At 41.1% G+C, this 25,338-nt stretch overlaps 1 protein-coding gene across 3 annotated transcripts in view; it reads left to right on the top strand.

Moving 5' to 3' along the window:
• The window catches only part of RAB31 (RAB31, member RAS oncogene family), a 132,175-nt gene that overhangs the window by 39,949 nt on the left and 66,888 nt on the right, over positions 1 to 25,338 (top strand). For 2 of the 3 annotated variants that reach the window (XM_036880700.2, XM_057504040.1), the window contains exons 2-3: positions 8,365 to 8,444; positions 15,997 to 16,078. In XM_036880700.2, the coding sequence (XP_036736595.1) occupies positions 8,365 to 8,444; positions 15,997 to 16,078 (162 nt within the window). Of the gene's footprint in view, positions 1 to 5,457; positions 5,644 to 8,364; positions 8,445 to 15,996; positions 16,079 to 25,338 lie in introns of those variants that run through there. The other variant, XM_057504039.1, reaches the window with a different exon arrangement.

The following is a 25,338-nucleotide window of genomic DNA, read 5'->3' as shown; positions in this document are numbered from 1 at the left end:
GTGACTTAAGTAAAAAACTGTTATATTTTTTAAAAAACAGTTAAGGTCACACCTTCCAAGAGTCACTGGATAAACTGAAATTTCTGCCTAGCTGCAGAGTCTGCACTTCCGGACAAACTGGTCTCTGAAAATGCCATGGAGCAGTGGGGCTATTATAAGAATAACGGAAGTGAGGAGTTCAGGAACTTGTTCTTCCCCATTTACAAATTGTCTTCCTTCTTCTTTTCCATCTTCAAGAGATCTGAGACCTAAGGCAGGAGGAGAGATGGTGGCCAATGGGACCTTTTTTTTTTAAAGAGCTAGGGCAAGGAGAGGGACTGGGCACTCATCTTTTACCACTCCCGATATGTCGGGGTCTTTGGCTTCCCTAGAATTCCTGGGACATTCCTTTGCCATCAGCAGGGTCGAGAAGCCACTCTGCCACCAAGGGCCAAAGCCCTCCATGACTGAAAGATTGCTGAACTTTGGAATCAAACAGATCTGCCAACTTTGGAATGACAAGAGGCAAATATATTTAGCAACAGTAGGAAGAGACAGTGTTTTTTAATATTATAAATATTTTCTTACTAGCATCAGTTTCTTTGAGGATGATGTCTTAGAAACAAGACCATCTCTTCTTTATAAACACTCATGTAAAAGTCAGAGAACACCTAGGGTGGAGTCTCAGCTTTGACCCCCATGTCTTGGGACAAGTTGCTCTGGTTTCCTCCTCTCAAATAATGATGCTAAGACTTGAGCAAACATGACCAGAGATATGAGGAGTAAGGCAGTTTGACTAAAAACCTTTCCACAGACAATAAAAACAGAGCCACAGAGGATGCAGATAATGGACTTATCAGACAAGGACTTTAAAATATGTTTAATATGTTCAGGGAAATAGAGGTCATGATTTCAAAAACTGGCAAGCAACTGAAAACTATAAAATGAAAAGTTTACAACAAAAAATATAATAATTGATATTAGGTAATCAATAAATGGGATTACCATCACATTAAATGCATCTGTAGGAAGAACTAGAAGATGGTTCAGAAGATCTCCAAGCTGAAACTAAAACAAAAAGATGGAAAATAATGGAAAGAATATAGAAATATGTATGATAAGGTACATAAGTTTAATACAGGCATAATTGTGGTCCCAGAAGGATAGAGATATAATGGAGCAGAAGATATACTTGAAGAGATAGTAGCGGATACTTTTTCATATAAAATGCCTAGCTTGCTGCCTGGAACTCTGCGTGCTCATTAAACGTCAGCTTTTGTCATTGCCCATGTTACCGTTTTGCTCACTCCTGCTTCTCTGAAAAAATCTGTGCTATTGGCAATATTCCTGGAGTCCAAACCTGCTAGACCATTTGTTCACCAAAGATCTCCTTACTCCCCCAGGGTGTTTAGCTTGTACTGAAGGCCTGGGCAGTTCCCACTGGCTGAAGTCCCCAGTTTGAGATTGGAGTAAGTTTTTCTGTGGAAACAACCAGTCATCCCATGGATATAAATAGACATTGGGTTCTTCTGTTGGACAGTGCTGTAGTTCAGTGGGAAACTTGGGAAGTAATCAGTGGTTTACAGCATTATTCTAACAGAAAAATGTGCATCTGAATTTCAAATGATGAGCCAACAAATGCACTCTGGGAACACGGCTGTGAGCCTTTCAGTTGATTTGCTGGGGATTTTCCGTGCAAAGGTCTCAATCGCAATCACTCTGACCTCCTGTCTTGGATCTCTTGGTAAAGTTTATGTCTGATGTGTAAGTGTCCTAACTGCAGGAGTCAGGATTAATCTCCTCATCGCCTGTCCTTGCATGTTGCTGACATCACAGGAACTGGGTAAGTGGATGAACGTGTGGGTGGACACCAACCTTTTGGAGAGAGAGATTTTGATCAGTGAGTGGAGCCTGGATATGGGGAAGAGAGGCCTGCATCGTGATGAGGCTTGAACTAGATACAGGACTACAGGCGATTCACATAAACTGTTAGCCCATGGTTTCCTTACATGGGAAATGGGGTCAGTGCTGTCTGTCTTCCCTTTCACAAAGGGTTGTTGTGAGGACCATGTGGGATAAAGTAAGTGATGACATGTCCCTCTCTTCCCTTTGGAACCACCTAGTCATCTCTTCCTTGTGGCTTTCATGCTCCTCATTTCTGTTTATTTCTTCATATTTCTTAGTAGGATTTTTTTACATCTCTCCTGGTCATTTTTTGCAACTAAATCATGTCACTTTGTTCTTTGAATATTTTAATATACATCTAGAGGATTGTGGACATTTCCAAACTATGTTCATTAGTGCCCACGGGGCACAGATCTAAATGCATAAACTCACTCATGCTATTTAGTACTTAAAATCTGGTCTGTATGCAATTTTTTCCCCTGTGAGGTAGAGAAAACAGTTTAGTAACTCTCAGATGCAGGCCAGAAACCCACCTTTTCAATATGAGATAATTCAGTCCCATTTTTATCATATTTTTAGCTAGTGCCTCTTTGTGAATGGTTGTTAAGACATTTGACATAATATGCACCTTTGACATGTTTCCCATCACAGAAGGAATGGCAGAGTTGTTTCTGGGAATGCTCGATAGCTTCTTATTTATATTGTGTTTTCCAGAATAATTTTGTGGTATAGTATGGTTTCCTAAATACAGTAAGATGCCTGGAATTGGATTTTCTTACATTGCCACCTCAGTTTCCCTAAAACATAGTGTGAAGGCTGATGGTAACTGTGCTTGGACAGAGGTTGCACCACCACCAAAGGAAATCTTGTAGATTGTGTAGTAATTGAAAAAGCATATTATGGACTTGAGTTTAATGATTTTTTTGCTTTTATGGCACAATTTTTGGGGTAGTGTTTACTGTGATTTATAAATATTGAACCCTTTTCAGTGCCAAAGAATCTGGTAAAAAGTGCTTAGGATATATAGGAGTTATTTGATAACAGAAGATATTATTTAGGGTTCAGGGGTGGACAGGCCTATTAAGTCTGTAATTCCAGTAAGTCTTTGAATGTCATCCAGGAACAAGGTACTTCAGTTCTCCTTTGGAAAGGGAGTTGTAGACACAGAATCAGCGTTGGAGATCTCCGGAGAGCTCAGTGGGCACTCTGGAATGATGCACTGTTTGACCCTGAGTCCTTAGTTTGGCCCATTTAGGTTCTTCATAAGCAGTGACCTACCACTCTCACAAGGGGTGTGTGTGATTGGGGTTCTGTAGGTTGTTTTGTCATAAATCCTGTACAGAGGAGCAAATGGGGTGTGTATCCTCTCCCCCTTAGCCAAAGCTTTAAAAAACACTTAGTAGGTTCCTAATTGTGGTGCATTTCTGTGGGGGCTTGGGAATCTCTAAGTGAAGCTGCAAGGCCCCTGGATTGGGCTATGCTTGGTATGGGTGGACCCCTTTGTGTGGCTCCTGTTCTATTTTCTATTCGGTGTGGATGCAGGGTGGTGGGAGGGCACGTGGTGCCACCAAGAGGCCCTGGCCCAGATGGCTGGGACCTGGCCATGGTGAGGAAGCTCGGGCCGGCACCCTCCAGCCAGAGGGACTGGAAACTCTTCCTTCCTGACCTCACCTCTCTAGCATAAGCACACACTTCCTCCAGACATTTCTCCCCCATCCTCCCCAAAGTGGACTGAGAACCAGGCATGCGGCATGCGCAACACTGCCCCAAATTACCGGCCACTGCTCTCAGCGTCTGCCTGCATTTTGGCTCCACACAAGGCTGTTGTGTGCAGGGCAGGGGTGCATGTGTCCCGTGTCTTGGACCAGACCTTTACTCCACTGCGTCAGACTCCCCCGTGCTCTGGCCTTCCCACACCCTTGGGGTCAGGAGAGCAAACCATTGGCCATCCCACTGCTCTGCCTGTTTCTCTCCACCCACAAGATCTGGCTGGCCCTGCAGTCCTCCCAAATCACTAACTGAACTCCTTATCAGTGGGAAACACACTTAAGACTCTTTAGTATGTAAGGCCCAAAGTTTAAACACTTAAATACATGAATGACCTAATGAAACAAAGAAGTAAATTCAAAAATCCTGGCCGTATGGGTGCTCCCTGATTCCTAGAACATAGAAGATGCTGGAATGATCATTTCCTTTGTCTGCAGTATGGGCAAATCATATTCTGCCTCTTTGACATTTTGGTAGTCATAAAATTAGAACTTAAGAAGTTACTGTCTATGCCGTACTTGTTTAACTTGTATTTTTTAGGCCACTTATAATTTTTATAAATACTAGTTCAGTGATCTTTTTTTTTGCTCATTTTCTCCTTTTAACTGTATTCTTAGGAATGGGATTCCTGAGTCTTGTTATATAGTTTGTAATTTCCTTTTCATGAAAGGCATATTGATTTGTAAAGTTATCAACAATCTCTACTCCTATTAGTTTCCTAAAAATCCTTACCACCTGTGAGCAGGATTAGGGGTAGTGATATGTTTGCCTAGGATTTACTGTTCTTTATCTTGAGAGGTAAGAATGCCCTGCTTGCGGCCCGTTGTAATAGTCCAGGAGTGAGTCAAGTGATGCTTCAAGGTTTACATGACAGCAGCTGAAACTCTGTGGTTCGTGATTTCATAATTACAGATTTACATGCCATTAATAAATTTGACAGTGATTGTCATGTCCGAGGAATGACTATTTTCAGAGAACTGTATCATTAGCTCCAAATAAGAACCTGCATGGGAAGAATATCAGGAGGGATCCACTTCACAGTAACTAGGTAGAGCTGAAGTCTGGGCCTCAGCCTGTGTCTGGGATCAGCCCCAGGAATGAGCTACAGGGAAACACTCTTCAGTCCCCAGGGAGGATTTTACCCGACTTCATTCTTGCTTTGTGGAATCAGAACCAGTTTTTTTCTAATGTCTCCCTGGTCATTGGTACTATCCCTCTCTTTCATCACCAGTGAAAGTTGATCAAGTGTAACGTGAGGACACATGATCCTGCTGTGGACAGTGGGGTGGAAAGCAGTAATCAAGGCAACCCTGTGAGTTCTAGGAGATAGGCTTTGCTCTTATTGCAGGAAGTTTACATTGGGCAGAGAGGTCGATTTAGCATGGTAAGAGCCTGAGGAGGATTTCCCTGGGACTCAGAAAATTTGGTTCTGATTCTCCCAGCCCAGCAGCTGTGTGGCCTTGAGGAAGTCATACAGCTTCCTCTTTTGCAAAACTAGGAGAGTGGACAAGATGGACTATGATCTTCTCAGAATCGTGTGAAATGCAACAGTACATGCACAGAGGAGCTTCCTTCCACCCGTGTGAATCCACCACACTGAAGTGCAGAATGGCGAGGCAGCCCCCAGCCCCCTCACCCATCCTTTCTCTTGCTTCACAGGCTCCTTTATTCATCCAGATGCTTTCTTTTCTCTTCCTGTTTTAAACCTTTAAGTTTTCCTGTGCGATAGTCATGACTCACTGGTGTTTTCCTCTTGTGGCTGTGTGTCACCGTCCGAATGAGGTTCCTGCAGGAAAAGGAAATCACAGAGCCAAGTGATTCATGAAAACCTCCCTAGTGCTGGCGCCTGGCTGCGGCTCTCCCCAGCAGTCCTTGGGCAGGCCTTTCCCCTCGTGGCCGGCGGGGCAACTGCAGCCGTCTGCGAGCAGGAGGCCCCGGGTCGCTCTGAGCTGTCACAAGGCCGCGGCCAGAGATCATTTGAGGCAGTCCTCTGTAAGAGTATTTTCTTTTCTAAGGCAAACTGAACTGTTTACTGTCTTTTTGTTCTGTTATTTCTTTCCTATCAAATACGTCAGAGAGAGAAGTGTTGAGAATGAAATTGTAAAAAGGAAAGAAACCCTGAGTGTATTTAACTAAAGAACTAACTGTTAAGTCTCTGCGTGGGCCGGCCTGTTGCCTTCACCACTCAGACAGCCGGGGTGCGAGCTGGCGTGATCTGCAGGAGTTGATAAGTAGCGATGGATGATTTCAAGACGGCTTTTGAACTGTTTATCTTCCAAAACATTTGGAGGGTCAGCCTTGCAGGATCCATGGGACTCTCTGTTTCTGAGGTTTGGAGCCAGTTGTTTTGAGCAGATTGAGGATTGCTTGCTGGACCAGGGAAGAATGGATGAGAGGAGAGCCCTGAGAAAGATCATTCCTCAACTGCGCCCCCCAGAGAGGGACAGGACAGGCGCTTGCGCTGTCTTCCCATGATGGGAATGGCTTCAGTGGGTGCAGAAAGGGCGGAGAGGAATCATTTAGTATTTCCTATGGGATGATAAATTTGAATATGTTATTTACAGGAGGGGGGCGTTGCACCCCATGAATCTGTGCCATAAAAACAAAACTTAGTATGGCCCCCACCTGGCAGTTCGCAGAGAGCAGTCCACCTGATGCAGGTGTGCGGTTCCCTCGGCCTCAAGGGCAGGGCTGCACAGTTCAGCTTTCAGTTTCTCTGGGGTTGCGTGTACTAAAGGATGGCGAGGATGTACTCACGCATGAGGAGTTTTAAAAGCAACTGAGATGAAAATAACTGAGCTGTAGTCTGGGAGCCATGGGGAACATTAGCCTCAATCCACACTGCAGGTGCCATGCAGAAGTAGCAGCGGCAATGATTGGGAATCTTTTCAGCTGACGATTTAATGATTTAATTCTGCCGTTACCACATCAGTTTGCGCACTGTGGGTAAGCGGCTCTTGGTGCTTTTGTTCTGTTATGGCTCAGAACAGTGGTGGCCACCCTCACTGGGAGAGGAGACCTGGAGAATGACTTCTGATGAGCATCACAAGCCGGGGCCCCTCCAGCCCCTGATTTGCTGGAATTGTCCCCTAAACACATAGTAAAAATTACTCAGATTACTAGTTGGTATTTCAAATCTCATTTCATATTTCAGTGTCTAAAGAAAAACACTTTTCTCTGTATTTCAACATTTTCTCCCAGATCCTTAGGTTTTTAAAATGCCTTAATATAAGAAAGCTATTTTTCTTCCTTCTTGGGCTAAATAGGGCTAGTTTCCTGTTCACTTACAGATCTCAGCATGCCTCGCTGGCTCTCTCAGATGAGCAGTAGCTGGCAGCTCAGGGCGGATGCTTTGTGCTACTTTGTTCTACTTTGTGGGCAATCTCCTGTCTTTACTTTATAACTCTTCCTTTGAAATTTCCATTTCTACCATCTTATTTTTAATTTCCAAAAGGTCAGTATTATTTTCTGAATGATCTTCTAAAACAGCATCCTGCTCTTTTTATGAAGGTATAAAATCTGGTATTTCTTAACTCAGTGTTTTTTTTCAGAAGATTAAAATGTGTCCTGAAAGCTGTCTTTGTGCTGGGGCTTGTTGACTGGTGCACATGGGGCCCATAGCTGCGGGATTCCAAACAGCACTGTCTGCAGGTTTTTCCCTCTTACCCAGAGAGGGATCCTTGCCTTTTCTGTCTCGGCTTATGCAGGGCAGGGAGTACCACTGGGTGCCCAGCCCCTGAATGATACAGTTTTTCAGGAGAGTCAACCTCCATCTCTCCCTGGAAGGCGGGAGGGTCTATGCTCTGGTTGTATGGTCTGAGCATCGAAGTGTATGTTTTGTGCAGCTTTTCAGCTGATGGTGATCTCAGCCGTGTCTTCCACTTCATGACATGTTCATGGCACCATGGCGTGGATTGACTCGCTTCTCCTTGGTTCTCTTAAGGCAGCCCTTAAGGCTCCAGCACCTTCTTTCTCAGTGTCCACTCAGCCAACTACTTTCTACTGACATCATCTGTCAGGTGTTGTCTCCCATCTCTCTGTCCTTGTGAATTTGTGTCTTTTATTTCTTAAGCTATTTGACAATGGTTTAGGAAGGGAGAGGGTAGAAACACATATATTTATTTCATTTCCAGTATGTAACTGGACCTCTATTCTAATCATCTTTAAAAAATTATTTAACAGAGAAAGAGCTTAGATGAGACCTTTGTATAATTAGGCAAAAATGGAGGTTGTTATGCAGCTGTCAGATTCTAAAGAGAAAATGTAAGAAATGCAGAAGTTAGAATTCATTATGGTCTTACAGGGTGATACGTAGAAACATAGATGATACATTTTTTGAGTGCTAAGGTTTGCAGTAAAGTCACTTCTAGGTCTATTAAAGCAATGCAGTTTGTCACCAAACTTCTCCTCTAGACCCCTCCAGAACTTTCCAAATTTCTGGAAATATGTATATTGTGAGCATGCCTATGCTAGGTTAAGTATGATGTATATGTGGGACATGGCTCTAAAGCTTATTTCTACCATACTTTTCTTTCCATGAAGGCTACACTTTCATTGTAGAAAGCACTGATGAGAGATAGAAAGAGGTATTCTCCTCTGCCTCCCTGACTCCCATCACACAGAAATAACCCCTCCAGTCCTCTGGTTCTATGTTTATACTAGGTCAAAATTGGCATCCTTGATCTTCATGGCTGTGTCCTCTTTCCTTTCCAGGACACCGGTGTTGGGAAATCGAGCATTGTGTGTCGATTCGTCCAGGATCACTTTGACCACAACATCAGCCCGACCATTGGGTAAGTCCCTTATGTTCTTTTCCTTTACATTTCTTGCTTTAAAGCCCTCAGAGAGGTCACTTTGTGGCTGAGTCTTAAGTGGTTTTCATTCCAGCCAGGGAGAATCAATTGCAAACTGTAAGGATTTTGACAGAACTTCAGGGACTTTCAAGCATTATGTCTGGGATTACTGTCCCTGCCAATAATTTTTTTCCTAGCCAACTGTCCGCATGTCATAGCCTAAAGCCATTTCCTTGATCTCCAAGAGCATTATTCGGCAAATCATGCCAGCTTTATTTCCAGATGAAAGATGAGACCCAGGACAAATTCCTGAAGGCTCTGCTTTAACTTGCCTGCCAGTAAACCTGGAAATGCTGTCTACTCACACAGCATAGCTGTCTGCAAGGAAGATTGATTTTCCTTTTCTGGATTAATCGAATGTCAGCCTTTCCATTCTTACCCTGAGGAGGGGAGGGGTGGGTGTTTCACTTCTAAGCCCCTGACTTTGGATGTAGCAGCATTTTCTTATTCTGTTTTCCTCTTTCCTAGTGATACTTTCTCCAGATGTGCTTTAGCCCTGCTGTGCCTTGCAGATGCTTGCTTCTTTACTTTCTCAGAACTTGGACTTACTAATTTTTTCTCCTGAAGAGATCATGCTCTTTGTAGAGAATTAGGTTTTGCTTTCTTCAGAAGGGAAACAGTGTGCACATTTTGGGAGCCCTGTAGGACTGCTGAGGACAGGGGCAGTTGTTTCCATCAGGGGTTGGTGGAGAAGAGTCACGGCAGGACCTAAGTAGGTGCTCCAGCAGTTGGTTAGAGGTCAGTGGTTGGAGTGGTGTAGGTGAGAAAATCCACCACATTTTGTAGTTTAAAAATGGCTTAAAGAAACAGGCTGACAAAATGTGTCAAGAACTGTGAAGGGTCTACAGGCTACTGAGTCAGCTGTGCCCAATTCATAGATGCTAGCAAAGGATGTGCAACTCCTGGGTCAGAGACAGAGGAAATAGCAGTTGTTGGAGTATTACTGTTTTTGACTGGTTTCCTGAGACCTAATTTTCCATAGTATGACTTGAAAAGGGTCAGATGACACCCCAAATGCAGTGGGTTGTGTTACTGGATTATAGGAGAGGAACCCTGAGCTTAGGGAACCAAATCTTTTATAATGGGCAGTTACCATGTCTGCGCTTTGCTCCAAAGGGAGACTTATTTCTCCCTTCCAAGGCTGTTTGCTATACAAACATCCTTAAAAACAGTCTGGGAAAAAAACACTGCTTCTGCTTCTGTGCACAATGTTAGAGACCTGTGGAGAGCTGTCTCCCCACACAGGCACTGCCATCTACTAGGAACAATTGTATAGAGGAAATGTACTTTCTTTCCTCCTGAATTTTCTTCTTTGTGTGTTTAATAAAAGCAAAACACATAAATGTGATTAACTGTACTGTGTGGTTCTGTAAGATGGAGGAGAATTTCACCATCAACTTTCAACTAAAAAAATGTTTTAATAACAAATTTGTATTCCTTTTGTAAAATAAAAAGGCAGTGCATGTTCCTATTACAAATTACGGTAAATACATAAAAGTGTTAATCATAACTGTCACGCATAGGTATAAGCCTCAGTATGCCTCTAATAGGTATATCGTTTTGGTCACAACCTCTTGGGCAAAACAAGTGGCAATGCCAGCCCGGACTGAAGGGAGGGGAAGTAACTCCACCTCATGGTGGGAGGGGCAGCATTTGGAAGGGGGTCCGTGTGGATCACTGGGAGCCATTTTGGAGATGACCAATCCGACACTGTCAACAGTACTCTGCTAGTAAATGCCTTGTGGTGGTTTTCAGTTTTTAAAATTTATGTATTATATGGGGACTCTGTACTTTCTGCTCAGTTTTTCTGTCCACCTGAAACTTCTCTAAAAAATAACCTATTATAACTTTTAAAATCATGCATTCTTTAAATTATAATGCTCATTATGAAAGCCTCAGACCACACAAAAATGTATAAAGTAAAAAGTGAAGTCGGAGGATTTTACTAGCTCTTCAATCCTGTATTCTTCTATTTATATTACCGATATTTTAGAAGCCAAAGTGTGTTTCATGTATTTCTCATAAGTATCCTCTGTTTATATGCAGGTATACAAATACATAATTCCTAAAAACAAAAACAGTATTACACTCTACCCAATATGCTACAGCACACTCCCCATCTATGTGGATCTTCCTTGTTCTTCATGAATACAGGTTTCTTGGAATATGGCATAAACAGAATACTTTAAAGGCTGTGTGTGCATTTCTTTGACAAAGTCAAGACTAAAGTCTAATTTTTCTGATTACAAAAGTTCATGTTCATTCTAAAGAAGGTACAAAAGCACAATTTATAAAAATAGAAATCAAAGTATACATACAATTTTTGTCCCATTTTCTACTTAATATATTTTGAATGTCTTCTTATATAATCTTCAGAAAATATGATGGATATAATATTTTCTCTGATTATGAGTATTATATGCTCATTATAAAACTTGAAAATGAAAAAAACCCTGAATAAAAATTTAAAAATTACCCACCCACAATCTACCTCCTGTGGCAGCTACTATAAACATTTGGTATATTTTGTTCAAGTTTTTTTGCTAAGTATATATAAAACCTTTTTTTCTTTTTTGGTATGACATTATATTGTGAATTTCATGCTGTTACATGGTCTTTAAAAACAATAATTTTTCCCCCAGTTTTGTTGTGTTGTAATTGACTTCCAGTGCTTTTTAATGGCTATCTTTTCCATTTAAGGCATTAGGTCTTTGAAAAATATTTTTACTATTTTAAATAACATATGATATATGTCCTGGGGCATAAATACTTCCATGTAGCTCTTATTTCATAGCAATGGTATAATTTAGTCAAAGAATAATAACATAGTTAAGGTTCTTGATGGATATTGCCAAATTGTTTTTTGGAAAGGTTGTCCTCATTTTTCTGTATGCTCATGAGCTTTAGGAGTTATTAAAAAATTTTTGTATATGATTTTGAATTCTGTTCTTTTTCTCTAAACTGCAAATGTAAGAATTTTCTCATGCTTTAAAATTTCTTTATAAGCACAATTTTAAGTGATTGTAGCATTAAATTACATCCTGTTCTGCTTTCCACCAACTTCATTCCTCACTTGTCTTCTGGAGTCACGATTAAGCTTAACTCTATCCATTCTTATCTGTTCTTTTCCTGATCTAGCTTAATTATCCAGTTTTAAAATCACTCAAAATGTTTCCTCTCTTCCGGGATTTTGAGAAAATGTTTCCAAACTCCAGCTTCAGAAAGATAAAGCTAGTAGGAACATACAGATTTCTCAAAAGATAGCATAAATGGACTAGAATAATTATCCCTCAGCTGGTAGATTTTGTAGGCTGGAAATCTGCCTTAGAGATGTGTTTTTATTTAGCCTTCTCAGTGCTTTGAAAATTTAAGGCAATAATGAAGAATCAGGAGATTTTTACATAATGTGCATTTCTGGCTTCTCTTTTAAAATCAATAGACTTGAAGCATTAGATACACATGCCCCATGGCAGAAGTTGGCTGGACCTGGGCACAGATGATCCATGTGGGTAGGCAGGCTCTCTCCACTCCACATTGCCCCTAGTGTTATTACTAGTATTATTTTTATCAGTACTACTTTTATACCCAGCCCACTTGCCTCATTTATATGTTCTGTCTGGTCCCATAGATGTCTCAATTCATATCCCTGGCCCAAGAGTAAACACTTGGTATATTTTCAGAGTTAACATGCTGGCCATAAGGGTCAGAGCAGTTAGGTGACTTGTTTAGGCACACACAGCCAGGGAGCAGGAAACTTACAACTTAGACCAAGTGAGTCCACTTGCAATTTCCACCCTGTTCTTCCAACTGTGATCACACTATCACTGGGGAAAGGCCATATACTGTAAAATATCATTGTTTCAGCATTGAAAGAGTTCATTCTTATCATCTCCTGTGACTCATGATGAAAAATCTTGGCTCTGCCCTTCAGGCAGAGTGTGTCAGCATCTTCAATATCTTTGTCTGTGTGCATGTGTGTGCCTCCCTTTCTATTTTGACTTTTACAAGGAAACTGTGTTGCTTCTTTGCCAGAATTTGGTTCCCACAGATAATGAAGTCAACTCAACATTGCTGATGTAACCCTCCCCACTCCCCACCCACCTCTCTGGAAGGTAATTGAAGGAGAAGAAAAGATGCCTGAGATTTTTAAGATTAAAATATGGTAAAGAGACTCTAAAAAAAACTTCAACAACCAAAAGAGCAATGATTGTCAGTCCTCATTTCGAATACTGGCAGTCTTTCTCCTAGTGGTAAGAAATAGGGAGCAGAGAGGGCGTGTGTGTTTGTGTGTGCATGTGCACACACATGTGTGTATTTTATGCATCACCACTGTTCCTGAAGCTTTTCCTCATGGGCTCACTGTCTGTCAAGGCCTTTGCAGGTGTCATTTCCTCATTTGGTCCTCCAGCAGCCCTCTAGATAATGCAGAGTGGATATTGGTTCTGTTTTACAGATGAGACTGAGGGGCTTTCTAAGCACTCACCCACCTAGGCTGGCAGTGAAGGCCTCTGAATTCTCTTCCTCACTGTGCCGCTGGACTTGACCACAACCAAGGAAGTCTTTCGGGTGTCATAATTTTTTCTCTCTTATCTGTAAAATGAAGGGGTTGGCCTGGATATTTTATGTCTTTTTCCTGTGCTGAAAGTCTATAATTTTAAGATTTTAAAGGTATGGGCTTAGTTTTTTAAGCTTGGGAACTTTTTAAGGGCAGGGTTGATTTATTATTTATCCCAGGACTTAGAATATATTGAGGAGTGAATGAAAATCTGGCTTACATCAAAGTAACAGAAAAAAAGTAAAAACCAAAAATGAAATATTGATATAGTTGTCTGCATAAAATTTTAAACAGCTTCTATGGAAAAAATTCCTAAGTTAAAGGCAAAGATTAAACTGGAAAAATATTATTTAAAAAATACTATTACAGAGGTTAGTATAAAATCCTCAAAAAGTAAATAGGGAAAAGATGAACACCTCCAGGAAAAAGTGGGGAAAGTTCATGAACTAAGAAGTTAGAAAAGAAAAATACAAATGTAACAATAAATGATGACCAAACTTATAGTAAGCATAAGAAAAATAGGAATAATATATCATTACCTATGTACTGGAAAAAAAGTTGGAAGATCAGTATTGGTTGGGGAAAGTGTTATGTCACACATTGTCATGGGCATGTAGGTTGGTATAGCCCACAGTTTGGCAAATGTAGTGATTAAGGAACATGTCTACATCTAAGAATAAGTTTAAGGAAATAGTTGTACAAGGACACAATGGTTTAAGTACAAAGGTATTCATTTAATCCTTGTCATAATGGTGAAAAATAGGTGACCAAAATGTCTATCAATGGGGTAGTGAATAAATCCATAACATCGTGTTTAATATTCAGTCATTTCAGATAATGTTGATCTATATTTATAAAAATGGAAAGATGTCTGTAGTATATGAAGTGGAGGAAAAACAAAAATTATGCAGAGTATGATCATTTTTGGAGATAAAAGTTGTGTAAAAATAATTTGGAAGGACCCAAACCAACAAGCAGTGACCAGGGCTAGGAGGTGAAGTTGCAACTGATTTCCATTTCCTTCCTCATTTTCATTTTTTGTATTTCTTTTTTTTGTAAAGTATATATATATTGTTTTTATAATGGGAAAAATAATAAAGATATTTCCATTTTTGGAAGGTATTTACTTTTATCAGTAGTCTGGGACACATATTTTAAGCACTTTAATATCATGTGATTTCATTTATTCGTGGGATATAAAAACAAAGCAAAACAGAAGGAAAAAAACAGCATTAGACTCATAGACACTGAGAAGTGACTGGTGGTTACCAAGGGGAAGTAGTTGGGGCCTGGGCGGTGGGGAGAGGGAGGGAGATAAAAGGGCAAAGTAATTCGCAATCACAGTGTAAGTTTATCACGGGGACTGTTGAACCATTGTGATGTACATTTGCAACCAACCTGAGATTGTATAGTAATGATACTTTACTTTTTTTAAAAAGTAAGTTTTCCCAACAACTTAATTCAAAGCAAATATTTTTGAAAACAACTTTAAAAAGAAGAAAAAATAAACTAAAAGTTTACCTTTCTTCTCAGTCTAAAAGATAAATGAGACAGGTATGGTTTTGATAATATTGGGCTCCATCACTTAGAAAAATTTTTTAGAGTTTCCATTTAGTACAATTGTAGGCTGAGTGTTAGAACTCCCTATTAACCTTTGGGGTGTGTATGTCTGTGGTGTGGGAGTGAAGAAACTGATGGGACATACACTTTTCCACCTGGGACTTCAGTAGTTTGCCTCTTAGTCTTGGGGAGAAGTAGTAGAAATTGAACAGGTGAGGGCTGGACCCTACTGGGTGGGTGGGCCGGCTGGGCCGTGTGAAAGTGAGGAAACACATCTGGACACTTTACCCCTCCCTAAACACTGAGTGTGCATCTCCTAACTATAGAAACATGACGAGGCCACCATTATCATACCGTGAAAATTAATTTTGATTCAATGATGTCTGCTATTTAGCCTAAATTTAAATTTCTCCAGTTGTCTTCAAAATGTCTTTTAAAGCTGTTGTCCTCCTAATCCCATATCCAGTTCAAATAATGCATTGGTTGTTTTATCTCTTTCTTCTCTTAATCTAGATTCTAGAACAATCTTGCCTTTTGTTTTGTTTGCTTTTCATGACATGGACTTATTTGAACCCTTCAGGCCAGTTGTGATGTCAGGAGGCTGTCATGGCTGGTTGTCCCACTACCTTGCTGTATTTTAATGAATGGGAAGCTTTATCTCACAGGGAAAAAAAAGTCAAGGGTGCAAGCATTACTTGTATTGGATTTTTATATCTTTCATGAGCACAAAGAGAAAGCTTATTAAGAGGAAATATACAAAAAATAAAATACCAAGTGTTTCATTATCCACTGAGAATTTCAAATTCTTCCTTTTTTAATGGAGAAAATAGAAATATGTGTTAAGCACCAGCCCTTATCCCGACATGTGTGCAGGCAGGATGGGGATTAGACAGAGTGAGTGCCCTGTCAGTTGCTACTAGTGTTGGGTTCGTAGCACAAGTGAGTATGTCAGGCAATTTGTATCTGTGCCATTGCAAGTGCTAATCGTAAAATGCCCAATACTAGCTTCCCTTGCCACTCTTAATTGTCATAATAAGAAGTTTTTTAAACTGTATTTTCTTTCCTGAGATTCGGAGGCAAATTATTTAGAACAATTGAACATGTTGTATTAGAACAATGTGTTTTGGAAACAGTGTTTGGAATGCATTTTTGGATTTTTTTGTCGCCTTAAAAAAGTTTCCTCCAGTTGTACTAAGAGAGAATGCAGCATATTGTCTTTTGGGTGACAGGACCCTCACAACCTTGCCTGTTAGTGGCCCCCCAGGAGGGAGCTTGTGGAGTCCTGCTGAGGTATAATGTGAACTTCTTTGAAGCAGGAGTCTTTGTGAAGGTTGAAAGGGCAATTGGTAATGTGAAGATGCTGATTCTCTTTTTCAGGGCATCTTTTATGACCAAAACTGTACCTTGTGGAAATGAACTTCATAAGTTCCTCATCTGGGACACTGCTGGCCAGGAACGGGTAAGTGTACACTGCAGTTGGCTTTCTGGGGGAAAACACTGAGATCTGTTGCTGAAAGTTTCTTTGTATTTGGCAAGACTCTTATTGGTTGCAAGTGACAGAAATCCAGCTTGCAATGATTTAAGCAATGAAGGTAATATACTCTTCCGCTATGTAAAATATGTAAAGGGGTGGCTATCTTAAGGCAGGGCTGAGTTCGAGTCCTCCAAATGTATTATCAAATGCACCCATCTCTATTCCTTTCTCTGCTTGCTGACCTTTAGATTGGCTTCATTTTTAGGCAGCCCACTTCCTTCCTTTTCCCAAGATGGTCCAGATGGCCCCAGAAGCAACTCCAGGACTACAGTCTCCCTTTAGCCACCTCGCGAAGAAGAGCATTCTTTACCACGAGGCCCACCTCACATCTCAGTGCCCATGGTTCTTAGTGGCCTGGTTTGGGTCTCATGTTACATGCCTGAATGTCATGCTGTCTAGTGTTCAAGGGGGATTTGGTGCTCGTACTGTAGGGCCAAGTGATACGCTTACCCCCAGAGGTAGGGCTGCTTCTGCCCCACCTGAGCCACAATGGCTGGAAGTCCAGTAGGCTTAGTTCCCCGAGGAAAATCTGGGTTCTCAGCTAGAATATGAGGGAGTGGACGTTGGGTTACCAGAAACAGCTGATGACTTCTCTCTGACTGATAATGCTTTTTATTTGCTGAAAATATTTATTGAGAAGGTTATTCAAGAACTGTGTCTTTAGATTTTAAAAGTGAAATAATACCAACACAGACTGTGTCTATAACAGGATATTTGTATGATAACTAGAGTATGTGTTACCAACACTGAAAGGGGTGGCCAGGATAAATGATGCACAGGGATCACCGGCACCTTGTTTTAACCAAGAACTTCAATCTGCTCGCAACTGTCATCAAAGATGAAAGATGGATTGAACTTCCCTTGTCTGATTCAAGCTCACATGTCACTTTCTCTACCCACCTATTTAAGTATCAGCATGTCCTCTTTTTCCTCTCTACTCCACTCACATCATTTTTCTCCATAGCTCTTATCACTTTCTGATATACAGTTCATTTCACTTACTGATCCTGTTTGTTGTCTCTCTCTTTCTCTCAAGGGAAAAAAATCCAGGGTCCAGGGTAATCCATAATTTTCATTATCATCTCCTAACAAATCAAGTGTGTGCTTATATAATTTTCATTTTATATAAATCCCCTTTTACAATGAATGTTCCAGGGTTTGTAGGTTAAGGCATTTTAAAGATTTCTTTTCTTTTTTAAATGGGACAAATCTTTGGCCAACAAATGCCAACCTCATTAGACTGTCTTCTATCTTGATGTTCAATTGAAAGCACAGACTTGCACGCATGAAGCCATTGCCAGGAGCACCTCTAACTGTGAGGCAGCTGTGCATGCTCACTCCCGAGATGAGGTGATAGGTCCAGGGAAAAAGTGTCTACTTAGGGACCTCTTCTTTACATATCTTCTCTACATACTTACAGTATCTCTTCCTTACATACTACATATGTATGTATGTAGTGAACAGATCTGCTAGGTTTTTGTTTTTAATTGTTATTTAAACTTAGGCAGAGAGGTTTCCTCCTTTCCCTTTTTACATTTAGCCATGAAGTAGTTGCTTTTGCAGTGCTTTCAATGAGCACAGTAACTCTCTTTTACAAAGAGCTGGCTTAGGATTCACAGTACCACTGACATGTTTTACGAGAGCTTGCTCTGTTCCATGCATGCATTGTTCTGAGTGCCTTCAGCATGCTATGCATTGGGTTCTCTCACAGCACTCTGAGGAAGGGCCTATTTTTATTGCCATTTACGGGTGAAGCCACCAAGGCACAGAGAGGTTGGGTCACTTGCTCAAGATCACACAGCCAATAAAATATAAAGCTGAAAGTTGAATCCAGCAGTCTGAGTCCTGAGCTTTATAGTTCTGTTCTGCTAGAAAAATTACATAAAAGCCATAAATTTGAGAGTAAAATGATCCAGAAATCCTGCCACCAAGATATTTCCACTGTTAAAATTTTTTTTTATTGAAGTATAACTGATGGACAATATCCCGTTAGTGTCAGGTGTACATATAGTGATTTGATGCTTTAATCCATGAGATGGTCCCTATGTTAAGTCTCATTTCTGCTATTGATATAAAGTATCTGCTGTTGATACCATTCTTCAGTTATTTTACTCTGTATATTAATAATTTCATATCAGTGGGATCATGATTCTTTATACCCTGCTATTTTCACTTGATACTTGATAATATCATGTTCCTAAGGGGAGATTTCTATCTGATCTAAACAGAGTATTTGACATTTACTTGTATGTTTTAATAAAATATTCATGGGGTTGACTGCTTTTGATGGAATTTGATACCCCAAAGTGACTATTGTAGTTTGTAGCTTGGCCCACTTACCTTCTCAAAGCAAAATAGTAATAGAAAAATTTTCAAAGGACCATATTTCTAAGTATTCAAATTGTTTTTCTTAAAATTTCACTAGTAGAGGTTATGGACATCTGTGACTATATTGCTATGTCTGCTTTAAAAGCATAGTATATATATATTATATAGTATTATTATAATAGTGTAATATATATTACATATATGTATTGTATATTATTGTGACTATTAGCATCATGTGTGCAAGGCATGACTCCATGGTAGTGCTTCAGGGAGGAGGGGTTGAGTTTTCAATGATAATTTCAGGTGAATGCTCTTTGGAATTTAGATGTGTGAGGTGTGTGAAAAATATCTGGACAGCCTTTGTGGTCATCCTATCCTAACTCTCAAAGGCCTGATTTTGTTATTCTCAGGCTGTCCTTGTCTGGTGTTCCCCTGTGCAGTCTCACATCTCTCTAGTGATAGTAATTTTTCAGTCATTTTGGCAGCTTGTTGCTGGACTTAATTGTGCTTGTAATGACGTTGCCTAATGTTTGAGCTAAAAATAAATTCCCTGCTGTTGCTTGTGCCGATTGCTATTTGTTCTGTCTCATTAATCACTGGAGTCCAGTGCATTTTATTACCCTCCTTATTGTTGTAAGAATCTGTTACTGCTCTTTTCTTTTTCATAGTTTTAAACAAAGTTTGTTTGGATTTATGATTTGACAATAAAAAGACATAAATTTCTGCATCCCCAAATGGGGCTCATGCTCAACTTACAGGTGTTAATTACTCAATATTTGTTTATTTGTGGAACTGTTGAGCCAAGTTCTGCTTAGCATACGCAGCATTATAGTTAATGCCTTACTTACTGCCCAGTATTAATTACGTATTAATTTTGTAACAAATTCATGATCTTAAAGGATTATTTTCCCTCTGAGCACTGGAATATAAAAGGATCCTCTCCTCTTCCCTCTGTGTATAACAGAATATTCATTCTTGATATGCTGTCTTAATTGTGCTTTTCATTCAGCTAGATCGGATGGACGTCTTTTGATTCTTTTTGATTGCAAATGTTAATCCATAGAGTGCCTCTTGTAAAAAAGAGAGCTTTAAGAAACTTAACCATTTTCCAACCGATTGTTGAATCCATTTTGTTAGAAGCTTAACCTTTCCAAGATCACTGTGTCGCTTCCGAGAGGAGTGTTGAGGGGGTGCCGTTGGAGTGCCCACGTTGGAGCGTCACGTGGGTTTGTGGCAGTTTGTATCCCGTCCTCTTCAGGCAAGCTGTGCTAGTTTCTGCTTCATGCCCAGCTGGGAGAACGCAGCAGTATGTCAGCAGACACCTCTGGGAGGATGTATGCAGGAGCTTGGAGTGGTCTCCAGAGGGGAGAAAGGAATTTATCTACTCAGCTCCGTCCTCCTGTTTCCCGTTGGTCAGGATTTGTGATGGGAGATGAGATTTCTGCTCTAATGCGTCCACTTGTTATTCTTTTCCATTGAGTTTCCTTTTCATTTCCTTCTTTGTTTTTCTTCTTAAACTGGGGACTGGAATGTCCTCACTGCTATTAAAAATGTCCCATCAATAGGAAACGCAAATTTCATGTCTTTCTAGATGTGCGCTTCCAAATCATTGTTTCTGCTTTAAAACAGTCACAGTCCATGGGATGACTCAATTAAAATGTCAGTATCTAGGAAGAATTTCAGCCTTCATTCTCTTGGTCTGACCCATCAGAGCAACGTTATTCCAAGAATCTAACATGAAAAAATGTTATTGTCACCTTATTCTTTTGTTTTGCTTTGACTGGTGTCTGTCATAGCCGCCTGTCTTTCCTACTGCCTGAGTTGTAATGATTGTGTTTATAAAATTTGGGTTTCAAATGAACCACAGTCACAAACCCCACATGGTTATTTTATTAGAATAAAAACTCTCTACTACTTACTAACACTTCTGAAGTTGAGTAGATTGACTTGAATGAATAACTCCTTGAGGAAAAAAAGAGAACAGGAGAAAGCAAAAGCAGCCCCCCGTTTTCTCCCCAAGGACCCAGCCTAGACTGCATTCTGCCTCTAGATTTGCCTAATCTGGACATTTCATGAAAGTGGAATCAGACAGTCTGTGGTCTTTTGTGACTGACTTCCTTTATTTAGCACAATGTTATCAATATTCATCTGTATTGTAACATGGGTCTGTGCCTCCTTACTTTTTATGGCTAATTTCGATTGTATGGATGTACCAGATTTTATTTACCCTTTCATCACTGTATGGACATTTGGGTTGTTTCTTCTTTTTGGCTCTTATGAATAATGGTGCTATGGACTTGCATGTAAAAGATTTTGTACAGATTTAGTTTTTTTTTGTTGATGTTTAATCTCTTAGGTGTACATATCTAGGGTGAAACTGATGGGTCATATGATCTGTGTTTAGCATTTGAGGACCCACCAAACTGTTTTCTAAATTGGCTGCACCGTTTTTTATTTCTACCAGCAATATATGAGATTCCAATTTCTCAACATCTTCACCAACACATGTCTGTCTAATTCAAGGCCACAAAGATTTACTCCTATATGTTCTTCAAAGAACTTTATAGTTTTAGTTCTTTCTTTAATTTTTGTGATTCTTGTAAGGGAAGGATTCAACGTCATTCTTTATTTCTTGATATCATACAAAATCAGTTGTCCCAACATGATTTGTTGAAAGGATTATTCTTTGCCCAATTAGTTGTCTTGGCACCTTTGTTGAAAATCAGTTGACCACAGGTGTGAGGGTTTAATTCTGGACTCTCAGTTCTATTCCTCTGTTCTAAATTTTTATCCATATGCCAGTTCCATAATACCTTGATTGCTGTAGCTTTGTAGTGGTAACGTTTGAAATTGGGATATATGAACCCTCTTTGTTCTTCTTTTTCAAGATTATTTTGGCTGTTCTGGGTCCCTTGCATTCCATGTGAATTTTGGGATCAGCGTGTACATTTTACAAAAACATCCAGCTAGGTTAGGGATTGTGCTGGATCTGCAGATGAATTTGAGGTTATATACTCTTTAAACCTTTAAATTACAAGTGATAAGCAGAATGTCTCTTTGGAGATTACTCATATATTGGAAATGCAGCCTTGACCTCAGAATGGTACCTAAAGAAAAATTCTGAATAAAGTATTAAAATCTCTTAAATGTTAAAATGTGTTCCCAGGGAACTATAGAAACAATATTATAGTTGTGAAGTCATCACTTAGAATTTACCAAGTCATTATTAGACTTTAAACTTATGATATTTGACAAAATTATGTTTTTAAAAGAAGGAACCTATCTTCAAAATAGTATTATTTACAGCTGATTTCATTTTTTCAGCACAATTATCTAACCCAGAGCCAGACATTATTACCTAAATACACATACTGCTAAAGATAATGTGATAATACTCTGAAACCCATTGATTCAAAAGGCTTACAGTTTCCTAGTGAGTACACAAACCTTTTTTTTCAATTGTGATATATTTCAAACATTCCGCATAGTAATAAAATAAACATCTATACTTGCATCACCCAGGTTTGTTTAAACTTTACTTGTTCCTTATGTCAGGAGTTTTCTTTGAGCCCTGGGTGCCAGAATAAGGAAAAGTTAAGCCTATGCCCCCAGGAGCTGACAGTTTAATGGAGGCAGTCATGAAATTTGTGCACCCTGTGCTGTTTAGTCATACTGCTGGGTCACCTAGTTAGTCCTAATTTTGCAAGTGTTTACCCATTCACCATGATCTGGAAAGTTAGCTGACTGGGGAATGTGTGCTAAGAGCACTCAAATTTAACCGAGCAAAGCTGTGGCCTAAGAGCTTGGGTACATGGTCCTTGAGAAGGAAGGGAATGGGAGTTGGCCTATATCAAAGGTCAAATTCATGCTGGGCAAACATCAAAGAAACTTTTTTGCTCTTTCCTTCTTTCTTCAGAACCCTGGAGTCTATGGTCTAGACAGTGGTTCACTTTTCATAGACTGTTGCTGAAGTCAGAGGAAGTTTTGACCTTTGGAAGTCCTTGAAGAATGGGGTCTCTTTCAAGCTCAGAATGAGCTGTTCTTTGTTTTCTCCTCTGCTTTTTGTGGAGCCTACAGCCACTGGAAATACAGACCCCACTTCTCCAAACACCACCAACAAATAGCAGATACTCAGAAACTACTCCTACCCCCATTGGAGGGGAATTACACCTTCCCCCAAGCCCACTGGAGAACTGTTTCCATAGGAATTTCCCTTTAGTGGGAGAGGGTAGAGTAAATACATGGTTTTGCTCCCTGCCCTTCAAAAAGAAACAGTGCTTTTTATTAGTGCAAATTGAGATCCTGATAAGGGAAATAGTCCCTCTCTTCACTGACCCCCTCCCCACACTCCCCCAAGGAAAACTGAATGAAGATGTGTGGTAAGGAGCCAGATCAGCAGAGTGCAGATCTGGTATTGCTATTAAAAATGCGATAAATAGCTGCTGATGGGTCTGTGCCACCCTGTCTCCTTTTAGAAGATGCCCCCAGGAATCGGCATGAGTTTAAAGTGGTACAGCTGAGGAGACTCCATGATATTTAAAAACTGGTGACAGAAACTACAGAGGGTGAGGGTGACAGTGTATATGAGGAGGGGTCTCTAATGGCAGCCATGTGTGCAAAAGCAAAGCTAGGGCCACTATTGCTGGCCGACCTGGTTCCCAGAGTTATTCTGTTTGGGGTCATTGGTGTCATTTAGGAAATTAGTACTTTAGGATGCAGGATTGCCCTCGTGCGCGTTCTAATGCCACCAACTGGAGAGAAAGAGGAAGGACATGTGCATATATTAAAATAGATATACTGAGTCCTCAGGGAAACACTGTGAACATTTCTGCCCTCAGTGAGTAAAGGCCAAGCTGGCAGTGAGGGGAAGGGAATGGGAAGTGCGCAGGCAGGAGCAGCAGAGAGGAATGTCTGGCTGTGAATTAATCTTAAAAAGCAAGGCTCAGCTTCTGCTGCCTGAGAGCAGCCCCAGCCCAGGGCCCCTGTACATTCTCTCGGTCACAACAGACCCCACGGTCCTTGCCCCCACGCACCTCCCCACTCTGTGGGCCTCCAGGCCTGCCTGCAGCATGCTTCTCGGGAACAGGCGTGCTCTGGGAGGGATGGTGACTCCTCACGATGGAGATTCTTCACAGGGGATGCAGCAGCACCTGCCTGCTGTGCGTTTTGGTCAGGAACCCCTAAGTAACTTCTAACTATGATGCATTGTCTGTGCCTCTTTGGTTAAGGCCAGTTTCCCTTCTACCGTTCTCAGAGGGTAAGGATTACAGGTGTTTGGGGTGCTGCGCTGCATTTAATCAGAGTTGAAGAAACACTTTATGTGACTGAGTTTCCTCCTGTCCCTTTGCTCTCCTCTCCTCTCCTCTCTCTTGATCGTCTGTGCAGCTAATTCCCTAAGTCTGGTTAAAATACAGACCAAAGGGCCTGTGAAGCCCATGAAGGTCATTCTTGATGAGGAAATTATGTACAGGGCCTCCATTTAATAACAGAAGGGTGTGTCCAAGGCACTGAAGGGCCTGTCTAGTGGGAACAGCTGAAGTGTCCTCAGAGCACCGACCTCACTCTTGAGAGGCACTGACTCCCACAGTGGCCCCTGAGGGTGGCCTGATTCCCCCTTCCCGAGGCAGTGTACTCTTTGAGGGCAGGCATCTTGTTTGCCTTCTTTCTATTTGTTTCCTATGGCTTCTGTGACACATTACCCCCCAGTTAGTAGCCCAGAACAACCCAAGTTCACTGTCACAGTCCTGAAAGTCAGAAGTCTAAAATGGGTCTCACCAGACCAAAACCAAAGTGAAGGCAGGCTGCATTCCTTGCTGGAGGGCAGAATCCCTTTCCTGACCTTTTCCAGAGATGCCCTTGTTCCTTAGCTTCTGCGGATTAGACTCTCTTGCCTCTGTCATCCTAGTAATGGCACTGGGGCCCCTTGAACAATCCAGAGTAACCTTCCCATCTCAAGGTCCACTGGTGAGGAACCTTATCCCATCCACAGTCTTAATCCCCCCTTGGCGTGTACACGTTCACAGGCTCCAGGGATTGGGATGTGGACATCATTGGGGCTGTTATTCTCTCTGGCAACTCCTGTGCTCAGTACCGTCATGTGTCAAGTGTTCAGTAGATACTTGCTGAGTGAATGAATACATTTAGAGTAACCCTGTATCTTATATCTCAAGCAAGGTTTCATTTCAGAGAAGCAACGGAGTGCAAAGAGCATGGAATTGTGAGTCAGAAAACCTACATCGAAGGTCTAGGTCCACCATTTAAAAGCTGTGCGTCTGTGGCCACCAATATATGTAACAATTCGGAGCCCATTTTCTCATCTGTGAAATAGGAACAATCCCATCTGCACCTGCCCTTACAGGGTTATTGATTCGTCACATGTGTTCAGTCATAAAGTATTTGTGGCCGTGATAGGGGGTCAGGGAAGGGTTCTTGGATGAGGTGGTAGTTGAGAAAGGGTGTGAATGAGGTGAGGGAGAGCCTTGTGGATGTCTAGTGAAGGAGGGTCCCAGGCAGGGGGGAGGTGCATGGGAAGGCCTGGTGGCTCCAGATGGCTGCATGGTTAGGGAGCAGCGAGGAGGCCAGGTGCTGGGGCGAGAGAGACCTAGTGCCCGAGCTACTAGAGCCTAAGACACCTCTGTACAGGGTTGAGATTTTCTGCTTGGTAAGCTACAAGGATTTTGAACAAGAAAGTAGCACAATTTGACTTAAGTTAGAAGAAAAAAAATTACTCTCCTTTACAGTTAACATAATATGACATTAAGTGTTTGCTTCGGAAGACTGCAGTGGGGGTGTGGGGGGGGGTTGGAACACACTAGGGGGCCTGTGTGAGGGCTGGTCCTGAGGCCAGGGGGTGGGAA

Source organism: Manis pentadactyla, chromosome 6, assembly GCF_030020395.1.
Source record: "Manis pentadactyla isolate mManPen7 chromosome 6, mManPen7.hap1, whole genome shotgun sequence".
Classification (NCBI taxonomy): domain Eukaryota; kingdom Metazoa; phylum Chordata; class Mammalia; order Pholidota; family Manidae; genus Manis; species Manis pentadactyla.
Note: the sequence above shows the minus strand (reverse complement) of the source record. Positions and strands in the feature narration are given on the sequence as shown.